The following is a 21,585-nucleotide window of genomic DNA, read 5'->3' on the forward strand; positions in this document are numbered from 1 at the left end:
GGAATATTGTTGACAGGAGGGAAGGCTACAGAAATCAAGAAGCTGCATTCTTTATTCAATATTCATCTACTCAAAATGTCACAGCAGTGCTCCCAATTCACATATGTTTGAATTTGGAAATATTGCCACTGCAGATTATCTTCAAGACAGTTGTTTGCAAACTATTCTCTTCTTAATGCGCCATGAAAAAGCATCACCACCAACTAAAACTGCATCTTCTAACACGCCAATTGTTCTCGACTGTAATGCACACAATGTGATATGTAATTTCAGTTCTGGCGACACTGCTTCATGCATTATAGTATTTTTTTCTTATCGCATAATTAACTCTATTTGGAAGAAATGTGAACAATTCTGGTACCTGAGCAACCGAGCTGATGTCTTTTCTTCATCCAGCCATGAATTGAAACACGTATTTTATTTTTTCTTATGCAGCAATTCCATGCAACAAGCTTTAACTCCATCACAACTCATGCAATGTGCAACTGTTAAAACTTTAATTTCAGGCACGACTCAGGAACCCACAAAACAATGAAAATGAAGTGTATACTTGTGTTGCCATATCTATAGTCATATATGAAACCATTTGCGTGCAACTCATTCCACGCAACAAGTGGCGCAACCCAATGTCGTCTTGTAAACTATGCTTAACGCTTTTCAAACCACCATTTGCAATATTTTCCCGCAACTTGCTAGAAATAGGTTCGTTTCAGCAGTTGCCAGACAGCGCCAGATAACAGACATCACCGCACGTGCGCAGCTACGATAACGCAGGAAGACTGTATGTTCGTACGTGTAAAACCCTGAAAGATCTTGCATTATATCATAAAAGAAATAACCATGTCAAAATCCTTATGGGCGATTTCAATGCACAAATCGGTAAAGAAAAGAAATATCGATATTGGGTAGGTAAATCGTCAGGGCATACACAGACCAACCGGAATGGCATGTGACTCATTGAAATCTGCAAAAACCATGACCTATTTTTCAAATCAACATTTTTCAAGAAAAGAGCCTCGAAAACGAAAACTTGGATCTCACCTAATCCATTACTAGGTGAATATCAGTTGGATCATGTAATGATCTCCCGCATAAATACAGCAGAAATCATGAAACTTAAAGTCCTTAATGGACTAGACCTAGATTCTGACCATTACCCAACAAAATTCTCCCTAGATGTCATTCCAGAAAAAAGAAAATTCACTAAGAAATCTCCACACCGTAAATATGATGTACAAAAGATAAATGGCAATGAACAATTTACAAAAGAAACACAAAATTTAAAACCACAAAATTGGCAACAACTGCAAGCAGGACTTTTAAATGCAGCTGAAACTGTAGCACCGCAAACAAGAACACGTAAACACCCATGGTGTACAGATGAGTGTGACCAACTGATAAATCTCAGACAACAGTCATGGCAAAATTGGTTGTGCAACAAAAATCAAAAGACCCTGGAAGATCTCAAAGATACCAGGAAAACAGTCACAAAAGCAATACGAACAGTCCGTAAACAACACGAAGACAAAAAATTGCGAGACATAGAAAATGATTTCAAGAAAAACAATTCCCGAAATTTCTACAGAGTATTCAAACAAAAATTAACGAAGTACTCCTCCATCACTCCAGTTCAAAAATGACCATGGGGAAATTGCTCATACCAACACCGAAAACTGTGAAATTCTTGCAAAATACTTTTCTAAATTACTGAATTGTGAAAAGCCTGCAGAAAAATTTGAGTTCCATCGTATACAACGAAACCCAGACTCAAAGCCACCAAGTTTATAAGAGATTAAAGAGATAATTCAGTCACTGAAAAATAACAAAGCATCAGGGGAAGACCAAATCATCGCAGAATTATGGAAAAATGCAGGAGAAAATCTTATTGCAAAACTCAAAGAAATTATACATGAAATCTGGAAAACTGAAAAAATCCCCACAGATTGGAAGACTGCAATCATACATCCTCTGTACAAAAAAGGAAGTAAAACAGACGGCAACAACTATCGGGGAATCTCTTTACTGTCAATAACATACAAAATTCTGTCTAAAGCCCTACTAAACCACGCAGAACCTCAGCTGGATTCAAAACTAGGCGAATACCAAGGTGGGTTCAGAAAAGGTCGATCTTGCGTAGAACAAATCCTTAACTTGAAAAACTCAATGAAATATTTACATAGTACTTCAAACAAAAGTTATGTCATCACGTTTGTCGACTTTAAAAAAGCATATTACAGTATAGACCGAGAATCCCTTTTTGAAGTATTAGCAGAATTTGGACTAGATCAAAAGACAACAAACACCATAAAAGAAACACTCACAGAGACCAAATCCAAAGTAAAATTTATGGGAGAATTGAGCACAGAATTTGAAATAGACACAGGAGTACGACAAGGGGATGTACTGTCCCCAGTGCTCCTCAATTGCGCTCTTGGAAAAAAGCAGGTGCACCAGCACACAGACTGGGACCAAGACATAAGGGCATAGAATTACACTGTTTAGCATTTGCTGATGACATGGCACTGATCGCATAAGACATTACCGATGCACAGAAACAGCTAGAATTATTACAAGAACAGGCAGATAAAATAGGATTACAAATTACATTTGAAAAAACAAAATTTATGACTGACGTCGAAGATGCACCTTCTGATCTCAAAATTGGTAATAACTACATCTCTCGAGTAAAAGAATTTAAATATTTAGGTGAATGGATTGCAGAAAATTGTAATGAAAAGAAATCTGTCAGATCAAGAGTCCAGAAAATGGAGACGGCGTTTCAGTTAACAAAAAACATTTACAACAAAAAGAGTCTCTCGTGGAACTGCAAAATACGACACTACACAACAGCAATTAGACCCGAAGCTCTCTACGCATCTGAGACACTAAACCTTCAACACAGAACACTAAAAGAGGAATTAGAAGTGAAAGAACGTAAGATAATGAGGAAAATCCTAGGACCAAGAACTAAAGATGGGATACATTATCCAAAACCCAATGCAGAAATATATAAAAATATCTCCAAAATAACAAACACAATACGCATGAGAAGAATCCAATTCATGGGGCACTTAGAAAGAATGGACTCAAACAGATTAACGCACAAAATCCATACATTTTTAAAGAATAAAACTACAAGACCGAACTGGTACAAACAGACAGAAAAAGACCTGAGAGAATTAGGGTCTCCAAATCTACATGATAGAAATGAAATCAGAAAAATCACAAACACACGGGGTTTTGAGGAAGAAGAGAGAAAAACTAACCGACATACATGGTCTACGCAACGAAAGCTAGCCCATTCGTTGTTTATGAAGGAATACTGGGCGAAAAGGAAGGCCAACAAATGCTGATTACACGTGGTCCTAAGTGATCCATCCGCGAAGAAGAAGAAGAAGAAAAAGAAACAAGACATCAGAGGATACTGCAAGAGCATCAGAATTTTATGAACCATACTAAAATGCATAATTTGGCTTATAGCGCACATTGGCATCTCCAGATTCCCACTGAAGTAGGCCTCAACCTGACATTAAGCTTTGGTTTGGTTTTCGGGACGTACATATTTTTGGAGCACCAGTACTGTATTATCTCATGTTTGGTTCTTTATTATGGCATAATGCGACATGTGCTAGAAGATGAAAACAGGCACTTGAAATGCAGTGAACAGTTGAAACTAGCCAATAGTGTAGAATTAAACACTTTCAAATAAATTGACTGACTCAGTGGAAAAGATTAATGAAAGCCAAATTTCTTTAGCAGACCGACAACAATAACTTCATTGTTCTGCAAGGCAGTTAATGCTTGACTGTCAGAAAGGTGGAAGTAAAGAAAGATCTGAAACTAATAACATTTTAGACCTCTGTAATTACGTGAATGTATTTTAATTCTCTTGATAGCTCCTAGACACTGAAATCCTTTTTGTTTTCATTTGATATGAGAACAGTAAATGAAGAGGAAACAGCAAAATCACTAAATGTAAACAGGAGTGACGGGGAGACTACCCACCTCCCCACTACAACGACTCTGACTGCGCATCTGCCTCGGATCTACAATATTTCCAACACCCCCCCCCCCCCCCCCCACACCAAGCATTTGAGATAGGACACCAAAAATTTAAAAAATTGACTTTTCAAAAAATATTCATTTTTTAGTGCACATCTTTCTGAACAGTCTGATACATAAAACATATATGTTCGAGGAAATGTAAGACATGTTATTTGGTTTCCAGAGTGCCGAAGTGCAGTGCCACGCCTCTTCACACGGCATTCTTCTATCGCACATCACTGTATTTCACTCTGTGGAATTCAAACATGTACATTTTGTAATGGATGCCATCAAACTATATTTATGACAGTGGAAATTAAAACTGTCCTGTGGTGACTCTCCTGCTCCCAGTTGTCCAGATTGACATCCTGCCGCTCTATTTAAAAAAAGACCTCGGAATTAAAATTGGATGGGGTTATTTGTAACCGGAGAAAAAGAGCTTTTCAGAAAATCTGCACTCTTTATTGCCTATGAAATGAAAAAGACCTGTCTAATATTGCAGCAATTGTAACACACACCAAACAAACGAGACTGTTTTGGCACAAATGGTCATTTTTATAGCACAACAGAATACCAATATCAAATGCCTATTAGGCCTGCTAAAAGCAAAAAGCTTTATGTTAGGAAAAAGTTTCACATTTCATTCATACGCTCCAGCTTCTCAAGCATGAGATCGAAAAGTAGTAGTACCAAATGTTTGTATAAATTTGGAATCTTCATATTCATTTGTAACTTGTGTGTTCTTCTCCGTCCTCATTCTAACAAATAATCTTGTCATCACTAATTCTGTAATTATTCCTGCCATTGTCAAGACTCACTCTCTGAGTAACTTCACTAACCCTACCACAACCATCAATTTAGTTATCCTGCATTTATTCTCCTGTTAGGCATTATTAGGTGTTCGTGCAATGCTAGCCGGGGACTGTACAACTGGCCCTTACTAGTGTAGTGATCTAGCCAAAACATTTCTATCAAAATTTCATTTTCTTGGGTACACCATGAAGATAATATGAAATTTTTCTTATCTGTTATTCCTGTTTGTCATTTATTTCCACTCTGGCAGTCTGAATCTATGGATTTCGCTAGTAATTATAACAAAGCTCATCATTCGAAAACGCAGTCAACCACTTAACAAACACCAATTGGCATTCACACGTTTGGCTTTATTCCGCTCAGCTCTTATAGCTCCATCCTGTTTTGTCAACAGGAAAGTTTATTTCTAGATGCGACCGGGATTCCTCTGGCAGACACATCACGTACACTACGCACGTATTGAAAAATCAACTTATGATTATTTCAGAAATCAACTTAGAATGTGTTAAAAAAAGTTAAAAAATCAAGAGAGATGCGTTTCAAAATTATACGAATAATTGATAGACCAACGTGCACTGGAGGCTAGGCACTTTGTGAAACATGGTTTTTCCCCCCTCAAGAACATGAATTTACTGCCACTGCCTATACAGCTAACAGCCACACTTCTGTAGCCAGAAGCGGGAAAAGGTACTACTCATGCACGACTCAACTGTGTATGCCAATGAGCCTACTCGCAACTGCTAAAACGAATTTAATGTAAACATGAGGCCCATGAGAAATACGGGTCACAGCGCGTACGTCATGAGGATAGGCCCGAGTTCGCGTGCTCGCTTGCTCAGCTCAGCAGACAAAATGCATTTCTAAACCTGTTAAATCAAGGTTAGGTGTTTACACACTAATGAGAATTACATCTTGATATGGTGCCTCATGCAACCGATAATCATAATGGCACAATTTTAATTTTGTTGTACCACAGTACAGCCATAACAAATTATTACTAGGTCTATGGATGATCGTTCGAGGTCTAATAAACAGTAAGACTTCATAATAGCAGATTCCAGTAGAAGATGCCATTCTCGTTTACAGCTAGTTACGAGTTAATGGTGTTAAAACGCGGTGTCTGCTGAGCTGAGTGAGCAAGGGCAAGAGCACTTATGCCTACCTTCGTGATGTACGCGCTGTGGCCTGTCTTTCTTGTGGGCCTCAATGTGAAGAGTTGTGACGTCACACTCACCAAAGGCAATTTATTGTTATGAAGCATTGCATAGTCCTCCTAAAGCCTTTGACACATTTTGCTGTTGGCAGACGCTTGTATGAGCACTGTGTTTTGTTGTTGTATGTATCGCATTTCCTTTGCAACTGAAGTTTTATTTTCGTTGCTTTCTCTCGTTCATGTGTTATTGCTGCAGTACTATTCTGCAGTAGCGGCATAAAGTAATATCCTTTGTTAGAGTATCGGTTCTTACCAGCCAAAATTATGAAAATTTAACTGCAAACTAAAACAATGAAAAAATTCCCAGGTTTTTCCCAGTTTTCTACCGGATACAAAAAGTTCCCAGGTTTTTCCCAGATCTCCCCATTGTCCCGGGTTATGCACACCCTGCTCGGGGGAGTCCTGACAGCAACACCACCATGTTGAATAACGCTTTTTGTGCAACCACAGGACATCTTGTTATGGCTGCATGATGTGCCACTTCACTCCTGACGTCCATGGTGAGGTCCATCTTTGCAACCATGCCACCATGCAGTGCAGTACAGATGGACCCAACAACATGCTGAATGGACTGCACAGGATTGGCATCATGTTCTCTTCACTGATGAGTGTTGCATATGCCTTCAACCAATCATCAGAGATGTGTTTGGAGGCAACCCTGTCAGGCTGAACGCCTTAGACACCTTATCGAACATGCCTGGGATAGATTGAAAAAGGCTGTTTATGGACAATGTGACCCACCAACCACTCTGAGGGATCTATGTCGAATTGCCATTGAGGAGTGGAACAATCTGGGCCAACAGTGCCTTGATGAACTTGTGGATAGTATGCCATGATGAATACCGGCATACAACAGGATGTGCTACTGGGTATTAGAGGTACCGCAATCTGGACCCCCACCTCTGAAGGTCTTGCTGTATGGTGGTACAACATGTAATGTGTGGTTTTGATGAACAATAAAAAGGGCAGAAATGATGTTTATGTTGATCTCTACTCCAATTTCCTGTACAGATTCTGGAACTCTCAGAACTGAGGTGATGCAAAACTTTTTAGATATGTGTGTGTGAAAATGCTTTTATTGGTTGGTTTGATCTATGTAATATAATTCAACATTGTTATCAATACAATGCTTATTCAATTCTCATTGTGTTTAATCCATACTTTCATACTAATAGCAGTACTACTAAATGCGAAAGTAACTGTTACGTCTTCATGACAATACCAGATGAACCGATTTTGAACTGAATTTTGATATGGAAATAGTTTGATCCCTGAGGAAAATCACAGGCTACTTTAGGAAGTTTTATCTTTTTGAGCATTGTCAACACTTTTAAATATGGTGTACAAGAGTGGGATGCATACAACACTGGATGATGGTCGGTGACTTAGTGTTTATAGATCATTCCGTGACAGTGGAAATCCAATGTTGTTGCATGCGCTATTTACGATACTGAATTCCAATATCACTTGTCAAAACTGGAGATTCTGAGGAGAGATATAGCAATAAAATCCGACGGTAAGCCCGAGAACCCTACTTAAAAACGTTAGCCTATGATAAGCCTCGCAAACATAAAGACTGATTTTGCACATGGTTCTAAGAGAGCTCAAGCTGCGAAAGTTGCTCAAGGCCACTAAACCTCAGACTAATCTCAGGTGTGTCAGAACTTTGGTGCAGAATGATCAGGTGGTCTTATGAGCTACAGAGACAGAAGAACAGTGACAAGCTCGTTGCATTTTAGACATTAAGCGTCATGCAGTTCTTAAGCTTCTGAGACTCTTGAAGACTCACAATTACAGCATCATTTAAGGACTGTACAAAAGTGAGATATCATCCCTTAAAAGTGGAACATGGGAGGCTTTTGATGAGGCTGCATTTTTGATCTATTAACTCACTATGTTAATCATAAATTAGCCATGTTAGGGGGATGGATCAAAACACGTAGGTACTATAATGTACTGCAATGGAAGGAAGAAAAGGTTGGTCTGTGTTGCTCTGGTGGAAAAATCTCATATCTAGTACTTGGAGAGTCACAGTTACCCCTCAAAACTTTACTTCTGTACGAATGCAATGAATCCATGCATTTATTACATATAATTACACAATATAATGCATGCTTTCAGATTTGACAAAGAGCAAAATAAACACATTCAGTGTGTACCTACACACTGGCACTGCATACATTTCTTTACATATGTCTGTATACCACTATATACACAGACATTTATAAACTGCTAGCATCATTCATTCATTTATTCATTCATCATCACAAAACTACTGATATAACATCTGTGGCCAATTTCTTTCCCTATCCTTGTTCAGTCTGAACTACTTCAGTGTCATCACTGCAATGAGTGTTAACACCTATCTTCCTTCTGACACAGTATTATTTACTGGCACGCATAGTGAAGAGACAGATTTCAAGAATTTCATCAAGATCTATGTCAAATCACACTGTTTTTGCTGATTCCCCCCCCACAGTAAGTGCCTACATACATTATTTTATTGATGCATGAACCAGGTTCAGACTCATATTAAGTTTAGCTAAGTACTTTCTATTGTACTCTGTTATTTAGTAAGAAGAAAAATGGTTTTGTATTTGATGCTAATTACTCTTTGTACAATAGATTCCAGTGAAAAAAATATGGAAATATATTTAAATCCCACTCCTCCATCTACCTCCATTTCGCCACCCCATGGAAAACTGCAAAATCCTCTATATGTTTGTCTGCTGTGTTATATCTAACATCTATGTTTAGTTCTCATTAGTTACAGCTTTCAACTCTGTCTGAAGTCAGAGTGGATTGTCTTTTTCTTTCACAGATATTTATACCAACCAGAACTTCTTACTGTTTACATCAAAGGTGAGCAGTTTATTAGGATTACACACTTTGTAAAGTTATACAAACTTTCAATTCTAATACTACAAGCTTTGAAGAATGAAAGCAGCAATACGGAAAATATTTTTAATCTGCAATACTCTACTGACTACAGACTTCATTTGATGTTTGACTTGTAAAGTCATACTTACTAATTATTTCATGGAAACATGAATATTTTGCATCACTACTTGGAATTGTATAATTGCCATTTATTATGCGCAGTTTGGCTGAATCTTCAAATGGGTGTCTCATATAACATAAGGTGTACAAAATACATCCTAGTGCCCAGACATCTGATGCCTGTGTAATAGGATAGTTGTTCCAAGTGTCTACCATCTCTGGAGACCTGTACATGGGTGTTGTATAACGGGCCATCTGCAGAAAGGAAATAATTTAATATTAATTAAAATTAAATAAACAATCAAAGATAAGCAGCAAACACACAAAATTTATACCCATAAATATAATAGTTCAACAATTAACTGACTGGCCAGCTCAGCAAGGAAACAAAAGCATCTAATTTTTAATGAAATGACACCTTCAAGTCATCAATGGTGGGTAAATTGCAAGGAATTTCTACAAAATCTATATTTTCTTGCCTTACAAATACAAGGGCAAGATGAAAATTTTTCAGTCTGGCAACAAAATACTGTGTATTTAACTAAAAACTATGCTTTGACATAACACTTTCTTTTTTAATCAATATTCAAAATTTTCCAAATTCCAAAAAAGTGATTCAGAAAGTTCTACCAAATATTCATTCACAGCTACCATAACTTCAGTAAAATGAAATTGTTTTACTTCTTTAAGTGTGGGGAAAGGATTAATTTTCAGAGAACTCATATTTAAATCCATCAAATTTCATACTGTCAAAGCACTTTTGTTGACTTTCTCTATGGCCCTGATTTTTTCATTTGCAATCAAGGCAATCTCTCACTTTTTCATCCAGGTGACCCAAAATTTTGGTTGTATTCACCAAAAATTTTGTTACACTTTTGCAAGGTAATAAATAAGATGCTTCCCTTTCATACCCTAGGAAACACAGACCACATCCTACGTGGTAGGTGCAACTGAATTCCACCTACTGCTTTGATTGCCGTTCAATTTCTGGCAACAAGTAGTGGACTCATGTCTCGTCCAAGTAACAAATCATTGCATAAAATCTGTTTGATTTCGTTTTAAATGGTTAAAAACCATTGCGAAATTTGTTTTTGTATGTTTTTAGACATCATTCAATACATGCATCACTGACATTATAACTAATTCTTCATGTAAAATGTAAAGTCCTCTGTCTTCTGGCATGCTTATGGTGCCAGTTGCTTCACATATGCTTAATCCAGGATGTGAACTCTCATGCCATTTTCACCAGTTATCACAGATTTGGGATTATTTTTAAGGATAATTTCCACAAGACATACAATCATTTTATTTCAGCCCCTTATTTCCTATGCATTGAAAAAGCAAAAGCATATTATGAATTGTTGTTTATTTGTCTCATAATGTGCATAATCTAAATAATTTGATTCAGGTGCAGGAGACTAGTCAAATTGAAGTAAAATTTCACCATAAACAAAGAACAGCTGATGTCAACACACAGCATAATAAATAATAATAATAATACAATTTTGGTATACATACAGACAATACAATCTAACACTTAATTACCCCTTGTTCAAATGATCATTTCATCCTCTATGAATTCTTCTATTGAATAGTAGCATTTCTCCTACAGAATCTGCTGTAGCCACGTTTTTAAAATTTCTAACTTCATACTAAATATGTTTTTGCCCATTAACTTGTTATAAATTGTCGTCATTGTATACTGTGGAGTTTGTGGATATAATTTCAACTGGTGCATGGGCAGAATAAAATTATTTTATTTCTTGTGTTATATGTATGGTTAAAATGATTCTCCTCAAATATTTTTTTTTTCTGCTGTGTAGGAAGATTATAATTTCATAAATGTATATTGAGGAAACAGTTAGGATTCACATGTATCAGATAATTTTCTTTTGCAGTTTCAGTATTTGAGATACACTACTTGAACTTCCACAGAAAATTATCCCATATCTAGTGACAGATTCCAAATAATTATGATAAGAAATTTTTTGTGTACTCAAGTCAGTGGAATTTGCTAGTATTTGCATTGCAAATGCAAAACTGCTTAGTTTATTTGATAGGAAGTCAATATGTGTATTCCACCTAAGTTCTTGTCCACATTTAGACCCAGGAATTTGACTGTATCAACGTCTTTCATAGGTTGATTTTTATGTTGTATTTCAAGTTGCACACATTTTGAATATTTTATTTTGAAATGTACCATATGGGTTTTTGCAATGTTCAGTTTCAACCCATTTAAATGGAACCAGTTTTCTAAGGTATCCAGTGTGCTTATGATGGAGCCCAGAATTTTTTCTGCATTGTCATCCTCAATTAAAACAGAAGTATCATCTGCAAACAGAACTGATGCAGAATTTATATTTATGAGCAAGTCATTTACTTCTTACAAACCTTCAATTATTTGTAGGCAATAATAAAAAACAAACAATTTTGTGAAGGCACGGTATTACAATTAATCTGTTCGAAAGAGCCTTACAATATATTTACTTTATAAATCTATTAAATGAAAGCTATTCTGCAGATCAAACTGACACTTTATCTGCATTATTCCACAACACATATCTACATAACAGAAACTAAAAATATTTTAAATGACATCAATGCCATTCTCTCATCATAATTTTTTTCCTCAGCTTTTTATACAGTACAGATGTCAACAACCAAGACTTTTGCGCAATATGAGAATATGATAGCAGTAAGAGTCAATTTCCCCCTCCCCCACACAGCCCTTGACTCCTAAGCAAGAACATAATACATCGGAGGCCATAAAAACAAAATTCAATTCTTCTGCAAAACCACGTTGTTGTTGTTGTGGTCTTCAGTCCTGAGACGGGTTTGATGCAGCTCTCCATGCTAATCTATCCTGTGCAAGCTTCTTCATCTCCTAGTACCTACTGCAACCTACATCCTTCTGAATCTGCTTAGTGTATTCATCTCTTGGTCTCCCTCTACGATTTTTACCCTCCACGCTGCCCTCCAATACTAAATTGGTGATCCCTTGATGCCTCAGAACATGTTACCAACCGATCCCTTCTTCTGGTCAAGTTGTGCCACAAACTTCTCTTCTCCCCAATCCTATTCAATACCTCCTCATTAGTTATGTGATCTACCCATCTAATCTTCAGCATTCTTCTGTAGCACCACATTTCAAAAGCTTCTATTCTCTTCTTGTCCAAACTATTTGTCGTCCATGTTTCACTTCCATACATGGCTACACTCCATACAAATACTTTCAGAAATGACTTCCTGACGCTTAAATTTATACTCAATGTTAACAAATTTCTCTTCTTCAGAAACGTTTTCCTTGCCATTGCCAGTCTACATTTTATATCCTCTCTACTTCGACCATCATCAGTTATTTTGCTCCCCAAATAGCAAAACTCAGTTACTACTTTAAGCGTCTCATTTCCTCATCTAATTCCCTCAGCATCACCTGACTTAATTCGACTACATTCCATTATCCTTGTTTTGCTTTTGTTGATGTTCATCTTATATCCTCCTTTCAAGACACTGTCCATTCCATTCAACTGCTCTTCCAAGTCCTTTGCTGTCTCTGACCGAATTACAATGTCATCGAAGAATCTCAAAGTTTTTATTTCTTCTCCATGGATTTTCATACCTACTCCGAATTTTTCTTTTGTTTCCTTTACTGCTTGCTCAATATACAGATTGAACAACATCGGGGAGAGCCTACAATCCTGTCTCACTCCCTTCCCAACCACTGTTTCCCTTTCACGCCCCTCGACTCTTGTAACTGCCACCTGGTTTCTGTACAAATTGTAAATAGCCTTTCGCTCGCTGTATTTTACCGCTGCCCCCTTTAGAATTTGAAAGAGAGTATTCCAGTCAACACTGTCAAAAGCTTTCTCTAAGTCTACAAATGCTAGAAACGTAGGTTTGCGTTTCCTTAATCTTTCTTCTAAGATAAGGCGTAAGGTCAGTATTGCCTCACGTGTTCCAGTGTTTCTACGGAATCCAAACTGATCTTCCCGGACGTTGACTTCTACTAGTTTTTCCATTCGTCTGTAAAGAATTCGTGTTAGTATTTTGCAGCTCTGACTTATTAAACTGATAGTTCAGTAATTTTCACATCTGTCAACACCTGCTTTCTTTGGGATTGGATTATATTCTTCTTGAAGTCTGAGGGTATTTCGCTTGTTTCATACATCTTGCTCATCAGATGGTAGAGTTTTGTCGTGACTGGCTCTCCCAAGGCCGTCAGTAGTTCCAATGGAATGTTGTCTACTCCGGGGGCCTTGTTTCGACTCAGGTCTTTCAGTGCTCTGTCAAACTCTTCATGCAGTATCTTATCTCCCATTTCATCTTCATCTACATCCTCTTCCATTTCCATAATATTGTCCTCAAGTACATCGCCCTTGTATAGACCCTCTATATACTCCTTCCACCTTTCTGCTTTCCCTTCTTTGCTTAGAACTGGGTTTCCATCTGAGCTCTTGATATTCACACAAGTCGTTCTCTTATCTCCAAAGCTCTCTTTAATTTTCCTGTAGGCAGTATCTATCTTACCCTAGTGAGATAAGCCTCTACATCCTTACATTTGTCCTCTAACAATCCCTGATTAGCCATTTTGCATTTCCTGTCGATCTCATTTTTGAGACGTTTGTGTTCCTTTTTGCCTGCTTCATTTACTGTATTTTTATATTTTCTCCTTTCATCAATTAAATTCAATATTTCTTCTGTTACCCAAGGATTTCTACTAGCCCTCGTCTTTTTACCTACTTGATCCTCTGCTGCCTTCACTACTTCATCCCTCAAAGCTACCCATTCTTCTTGTACTGTATTTCTTTGCCCCCTTCCTGTCAATTGTTCCCTTATGCTCTCCCTGAAACGCTGTACAACCTCTGGTTCTTTCAGTTTATCCAGGTCCCATCTCCTTAAATTCCCACCTTTTTGCAGTTTCTTCAGTTTTAATCTACAGGTCATAACCAATAGATTGTGGTCAGAGTCCACATCTGCCCCTGGAAATGTCTTACAATTTAAAACCTGGTTCCTAAATCTCTGTCTTACCATTATATAATCTATCTGATACCTTTTAGTATCTCCATGGTGCTTCCATGTATACAACCTCCTTTCATGTTTCTTAAACCAAGTGTTGGCTATGATTATGTTGTGCTCTGTGCAAAATTCTACCAGGCGACTTCCTCTTTCATTTCTTAGCCCCAATCCATATTCACCTACTACGTTTCATCTCTCCCTTTTCCTACACTCGAATTCCAGTCACCCATGACTATTAAATTTTCGTCTCCCTTCACTATCTGAATAATTTCTTTTATTTCATCATACACTTCTTCAATTTCTTCGTCATCTGCAGAGCTAGTTGGCATATAAACTCGTACTACTGTAGTAAGTGTGGGCTTCGTATCTATCTTTGCCACAATAATGCGTTCACTATGCTGTTTGTAGTAGCTTACCCGCATTCCTATTTTCCTATTCATTATTAAACCTACTTCTGCATTACCCCTATTTGATTTTGTGTTTATAACCCTGTAGTCACCTGACCAGAAGTCTTGTTCCTCCTGCCACCGAACTTCACTAATTCTCACTATATCTAACTTTAGCCTATCCATTTCCCTTTTTAAATTTTCTAACCTACCTGCCCGATTAAGGGATCTGACATTCCACGCTCCGAGCCATAGAACGCCAGTTTTCTTTCTCCTGATAACGACATCCTCTTGAGTAGTCCCCGCCTGGAGATCCGAATGGGGGACTGTTTTACCTCCGGAATATTTTACCCAAGAGGACGCGATCACCATTTAACCATACAGTAAAGCTGCATGCCCTCGGGAAAAATTACGGCTGTAGTTTCCCCTTGCTTTCAGCCGTTCGCAGTACCAGCACAGCATGGCCGTTTTGGTTATTGTTACAAGGCCAGATCAGTCAATCATCCAGACTGTTGCCCTTGCAACTACTGAAAAGGCTGCTGCTACACAAAGTCAACCATATGCTTGACAGTGGATTGGACTGGATTGAAAGGGTTGAAGGAATCAAACTATGAGGTCATCAGTCTCTCCATCCTATATGCGTAAGACTGGGAAGAGTCCCCAGAGAGGAAGGACACAGTGGACAGTTCCTGATGAAGCCGTTAGGACTGAGAATCAATAAAACTAAGAGAAAGAAGCAAGTAAAATTGAAAGTAGGGTAAAAGGGTGAAGGTGGGTGGGTTGATCCACCCAGAAAGCTACTGGAAGCCCTGGGACATGTCATGCAATACGAGACGCACCCTTGGCATTTGACTACTGTTACCTCAACCTCCAATGGCACAAGAAAACTAACAGTGTGTACAAGTTGATAAAATCTCATGAACGAGAGCAACGACAATGTGACAATAAACCAATGCCAGAGGGGAAAAAAGATAAGGACAATTAAAAATATGGTAAGGACAGGGACTAGCTTGGACCACTGAGCAAGAGCAGTCATGGGTGCCCTGGATCAGAGCAGGCAGACGAAACCCCCTCCAATCTCTAAAGTGGCTGATGAGGCCAATGTTGCCTACCTAACAGACAGAATTAGAAACATTACGGGTAAAACATAAAACCAAATCAGCCGTTTTTGCATTGTCTGGTGGCCAAATTGGGCACTCTGGTATGATGGGGGCCACAGTCAAACAGGAATCACATCAAGAGTGGGGTAGATCCTCATGCTGTATCATACGGTCATGGATCAGCAAAGTGTAAGCAATGGGAAGCCGACAGAAACTGGTAGATCCCTATGATAAGTATGAAGGGAAGACTGCCACATGGTCATTGTCCCCTTTATTGTTCACAGTTTGTTATGAGAAATGAGGGCATATATTTAATGGTACCGGGCCTCCAACAATTGACAGTGTAGGGTTGACTGAAGGTCCAGTATTCCCCTATCCAAAGTCAGCATCCTGGTAGACAACTTGGCCAACCAGTCAGCATGTTTGTTCCATGGGCTCCCAATGTGACATGTGACCTGGGGTCCTGACAAAGACGACCATCCATCCCGATTGATGGAGGTCAGAAAGAAGATCTTTGACAGTCACAACCAATGCATGTTGAAGGTAGCATTGATCATTGGCCTGAATGCTACTCAGGTAGCCATTATCAATTAAGAATGTCTTGACAGTGCAAGAATGGGCATGACTGAGGGCTCAATCAATGGCCATGAATTATGCAATATATACACTGCATCCATTCAGCAGGGATGAAGTTCACTGCATCTTACATGTTTATAGGTAAAACCTGTTTGACCTTTGACTGTAGGGCCGTAAATGTGTACCACTTCCTTGCCAGGAAATGCATCTAGGATGGCGAGGAACAGGCAGTGAAAAAGCATGGGTTCAACATAGTCTTTCAGACTGAAGGATAGGCAAGACAGATCTGAGGACAGTGTACACACCAAGAGTGTTCACACAGTTGCCCCCTCACACAAGGCGACAGTGGGCAAAGTTGGCATTCAGAGCAGTGACACTATGTGCAAAATGCAATCGGGACCCTGTAATTACATTACACAAAAATTTTCCTCTTGTTATTTGTTATCTGACTGCAAATTTGAAATTAAAAAATTCTTGAAAGTCTTGGAATCAATGGGAATCATCACCAGTATCAGTGTTGATAACAAGCGAAAATTGTTGAAATTCTTGATTGCAAGGACGGATGAACTGTCCACATACATAATTAGGTTTTGTACGGAACCCTCAATGCGCGAGTCCTCAGAACACATGGTCAATTTTTCTTTTATCAGATGTGCCTAGCAAAAGGAAAATGTTTGTTTATGCCATCCAATAGGCATTTTGTATTTTTGTGAAAAATACAGGGAACAAACAAGGAACAGTTTCATTGCTAGTAAAATATACATTATTGAAAAAGCATCATAAGAACTGTAACAGTTCTTATGAACTGTGCTACATGAACAGTTATAAAATATGACATGTCAACACAATGAAGTATCGATTAGTGCAATTCGTCTGTAATGTAACATCAAATACTGCCTTTGTTTTTCCTAGTCTCTTATGTAACAATTACATCTGCAAAAATTAGCTGTCAATATGACCAGCAAGTTATTCAAAAAAGTAATGATTTGTGGAATTTTCTGTATGATTTAAGTGATTAAAATTCATGTGTGCACACTTAAGACTTCGCACTACGTGGCGCTACATTCTCTTGTCATGGCTGCATCTGCTTATTTGCTGATTCACGAGCTAACTATGAATGGCTGTACTAATTGCTGTTTTAAGTAGCTCTTCGTGTGGCAAAAGTAAGTAACTTTAAAAATTTTTAAATACTTGCATTGAGTTTTAGCAGCAAAAAATTTGACAGTATTTCTTTTGGAGTATTCTTACAGTGAAAAAAATTTCATGTTAGGTTTCGACATGGTGGACTGGACACTCCCTTGTCAGTTTATCCAAAGATATTTAGCACGCAGAAGAGTCGTTATACCAATAACATGTGAAACAGCATGAAGAATACTCACAGAAATGAGAGTGTATCACCATTTACTGTTCTCAGAAGGACCAATGCTTTTGGCAAATGCTATGTGAACACTTAGGCCATGCAAAAAGCCGGCTGTGCATATCAGATGTATGAAATACATGCACACAAATTAGAACAACAAAATTACAGATTTGGCATCGGATTGATTATGGAAATATAGTACACTATAGTCCAATAAAATTATTTTATAGTTGACACTTCATGCGTTGGAGCTGGTTTCCTCCAATCAGTGCAATCAGCGTCATGCCTGAATTGTTTGCCACTGCCAAACTGCCACAACAGTCTGTCGGTTCACTTCCAATTCCTTGTCCAGCTTTCTCTCTTGATATGTTTGGATCCTGAATACTGGGTTTTGTATTTCATCACACATGATACCACAAAAAAAAAAAAAAAACCACACACACACACACACACACACACACACACACACACACACACACACACACACTCTAATGATAATGAAATGAACATATTTCACACCCAACACTAATCACACACTCTCTAATGATAATGAAATGAACATATTTCACACCCAACACTAATCACACACTACTGAATCGAGACTGGTTTACATTATATAAGGTATGCATGGCATTGTGTGAAACCAAATTTTAGAAGGCTGCACTGTATTCTTATGACTGGAACAACAGAGTATAAATATAACAATCATCAGCAGGATAATGGCTTAGAGCAATGGTTAGCATATACAGCTGATGTGTGGAAGGTTGCAAGTTCAAATCTCATCATAACCTACATTTAAAAAAAAAAATAAATAAATAAATAAATAAATAAATAAAATAAAATAAAAAAAATTCTATGTCTAATCAAAGAATTTTGAGTCTTATTCTTATTCTATTAGTTAGTTTATATGTAACGTTTTAATTTCTAATACATGGCTGCATCTTTTTTTATAATCATACTGACTTATTTGTTCTTATTTTTCATCCTATGATTCTTTTTAGGTTTGGAATCTACCTGTGTTGCCAATAATCTGCATCAAAGTGCCAGCTATGACTGCTCCTCAGTTGGTAACACGACAGCTTGTGTAGCCAGTGTGAGGATAGTTTCAGGTAATCAATGATAAAGAGAAATTACAGTTTGGTTTTAATGCTAAACCTGAAATTTTTCTCTCTTGAGTTTACTCATAAAAGTCAGCTTTGATTGCCATGAGTAAAGCAATCATGATTTTAGTTTTGCAGATTGCTCAATGTTGTTGTCTCAGAATTATTGCACTTCACAAGTTCATCATTAGATCAGAACACGAATTTGAATTCAGGGCTACAAAATGTTTTGTCTGCCACAGCTCAATCACAGATCACCTAAAATCAGCTGTCGACAGGGCATTTGCATTTCCATCATACCCCTTGGCAACTGCTTCCAACATTGCTCTGCATTACACATTACAGCATCGGTGAAAAGACCTGCCGTTTTGTGTGTTGCCTATAACCGAGCAGTAGCTGGCAACCTATGTGGCAATGCTATAGTGGCAAGTGACAGACATAAACTGACAAGTAATTTTAATTGGTATATAGCAACCAATGTGGGTTTGCAATTATTTATTGACTAAGGAAATGCTTGCCTAACCATATGTTTCAGGACTATGTGATAAATGACAGTACCTAATCACAACAGTAATCAGTGCACAATGGAATAAACTGCTGCATAAAGGCAGTGAAAATAAGGCAAATATACAATGTGTTGCAATGCAGAAAAAAAACAAAAAAAATTATTATCAGTTATGTTATCCAATGTATTATTCTTTTCGGTTAGTTTTTTGTTATGGTTTTAGGGCGCAAAACTGCTACAGTCACTAGTGCCCGGTCTGTGACTTAGGAAAAGGTAAAAAAACGAAACTGAAAACCAGCAGCAATGAGAGCGAAACTCACAAAATTGGGGGAAACTAAAAACAGAAGGAAATCTTTAAAAACCACTATACAAGGGGGGTTGTTTGTCCCCAAAAAGAGCTTCAAATGACTGACGTCATCTCACTGGCACTAGTAAACTTGAGAACGCAATCGGCTGAGCGCGTGTCATCTGCTAAAATGGAAGATATATCAGGCGACAGCTGTAGACGGGCGCGTAACGGAGTAAAATAGGGGCACTCAAGTAAAAGGTGTCTCCCCGTCCATAGTTCAGAGCAATGGGGACAAAGAGGGGGAGGATCGCCACTTAAAAGATGTCGATGGCTAGAAAGACAGTGCCCTATCCAGAATCTAGTTAAAATTACCTCCTCCCGACGACGAGTTCGGGAGGAAGAGGTCCAAGCACAGGGAAGAGCTTTCACGTCCCGCAATTTATTATTGGGAAGTGTCGACCAATGTGCGTGCCGTAAAAGAGAACACGACGACATAAAAGAACTACACAGATCGGAGAAGGGAATCATGCGAATAGCTGGCTGAAGAAGAGAGATTGCAGCCTTGGCCGCTATATTGGCCACCTCATTTCCACAGATACCAACATGTCCTGGGATCCAGAGGAATGCCACAGAGATGCCCCCCAAGTGGAGCAAGTGGAGGCAGTCCTGAATCCGGTGGACCAGAGGGTGGACATGGTAGAGAGCTTGGAGACTGAGGAGAGAGCTGAGCGAATCTGAGCAGATAACATACTGTATCCGCTGATGGCGACGGATGTATTGGACAGCCTGGAGAGCAGCGTAAAGCTCCACAGTAAAAAACCGAACACTGGTTGGGGAGCCGAAATCGATTGGGGGTGTCGCCAACAATATAGGCACTCCAAACGATGTTTTTGAGCCATCAGTGTAAATAAATGTGGCATCTTTCATTTGTGCGCATAGAGCAGCAAATGCCCGACGATAAACAAGAGAAGGGGTACCATCCTTAGGAAACTGACAAGGGTCACGAAGCAGGCAGGTCCGGGGCCAGAGCCAAGGTGGTGCTGTACCCCAAGTTGTCAAGAAAGTTTTAGGAAAGAGGAAGGAAAGAGAACGGAGCAGTTGACGGAAGCGGACTCACGGTGGTAGTAGGGAGGAAGGGCAACCTGCATACCCTAAATCCAAGGAGGTGTTGAAAAAAATATCATGGGCCGGATTAGCAGGCATGGAAGACAGATGGCTAGCATAACGACTCAGAAGGACAGCTCACCAATTGGACAGCGGAGGTTCAGCAGTCTCAGCATAAAGGCTTTCAACAGGGCTGGTGTAAAAAGCTCCAGACATTAAACTTAATCCACGGTGGTGGACAGAGACGCCGAAGAACAGACGGCCGAGCAGAGGAATAAACTATGCTTCAATAGTGCAATTTCAAGTGCACTAAGGCATGATAGAGGCGGAGAAGGACCACTTGGTCTGCTCCCCAGGAGGTGCCATTCAGGACACGGAGGGTGTTGAGGGATCGCAGACAGCGAGCCGAAAGATAGGAAACGTGGGAGAACCAGCACAGTTTTTCTGTCAAACATAAGACCCAAGAATTTAGCAATGTCTGCAAACGGAAGGTTGACAGGGCCTAGATGTAAGGAAGGGGGAAGTAACTCCGTATGACGCCAAAAATTAACACAAACGGTCTTACTGGGAGAAAAGCAGAAGTCGGTTTCGATGCTCCAAGAATGGAGGCGATCGAGACATCCTTGAAGACGTCGTTCAAGAAGGCTGGTCCGTTGAGAGCTGTAGTAGATCGCAAAATCGTCCACAAAGAGGGAGCCCAAGACATCAGGAAGGAGACAATCCATAATTGGATTGATGGCAATGGCAAACAGTGCCACACTTAGCATGGAGCCCTGGGGTACCCCATTCACCCGCACTTTAAATGTGCGCGCTGCCATAAATTCACGAAAAAAAGAGGCAGCCGACCTCAAAAGCCCCAAGAGAACAGTGTGCGGAGGATGCCTGTCCTCCAACAGGTATCATATGCTCTCTCCAGATCAAAAAATACTCCTACTGTTTGGCGTTTCCTGAGAAAATGGTTCATGATATAAGTGGAGAGAGCAACAAGATGGTCAACTGCAGAACGATGCTTTCGGAAACCGCATTGGGCAGGTGTTAAAAGACTTCGGGACTCCAGCCACCAGGCTAAACGGCAATTC

The 21,585-nt window shown here is 39.0% G+C and overlaps 1 protein-coding gene across 4 annotated transcripts in view; it reads right to left on the reverse strand.

Moving 5' to 3' along the window:
* Positions 1-21,585, reverse strand: part of LOC124800021 (cyclin-G-associated kinase) — a 263,298-nt gene that overhangs the window by 210,250 nt on the left and 31,463 nt on the right. For all 4 annotated transcript variants that reach the window (XR_007017105.1, XM_047262964.1, XM_047262963.1 and 1 more), the window contains exon 7: positions 9,100-9,325. Coding sequence is in view for 3 of the 4 variants with exons in the window: in XM_047262964.1 (XP_047118920.1) it covers positions 9,100-9,325 (226 nt within the window). In the remaining variant the exon portion in view is untranslated. The remainder of the gene's footprint in view (positions 1-9,099; positions 9,326-21,585) is intronic.

The sequence above is a fragment of the Schistocerca piceifrons genome, chromosome 1, assembly GCF_021461385.2.
Source record: "Schistocerca piceifrons isolate TAMUIC-IGC-003096 chromosome 1, iqSchPice1.1, whole genome shotgun sequence".
In the NCBI taxonomy this organism is placed as follows: Eukaryota; Metazoa; Arthropoda; class Insecta; order Orthoptera; family Acrididae; genus Schistocerca; species Schistocerca piceifrons.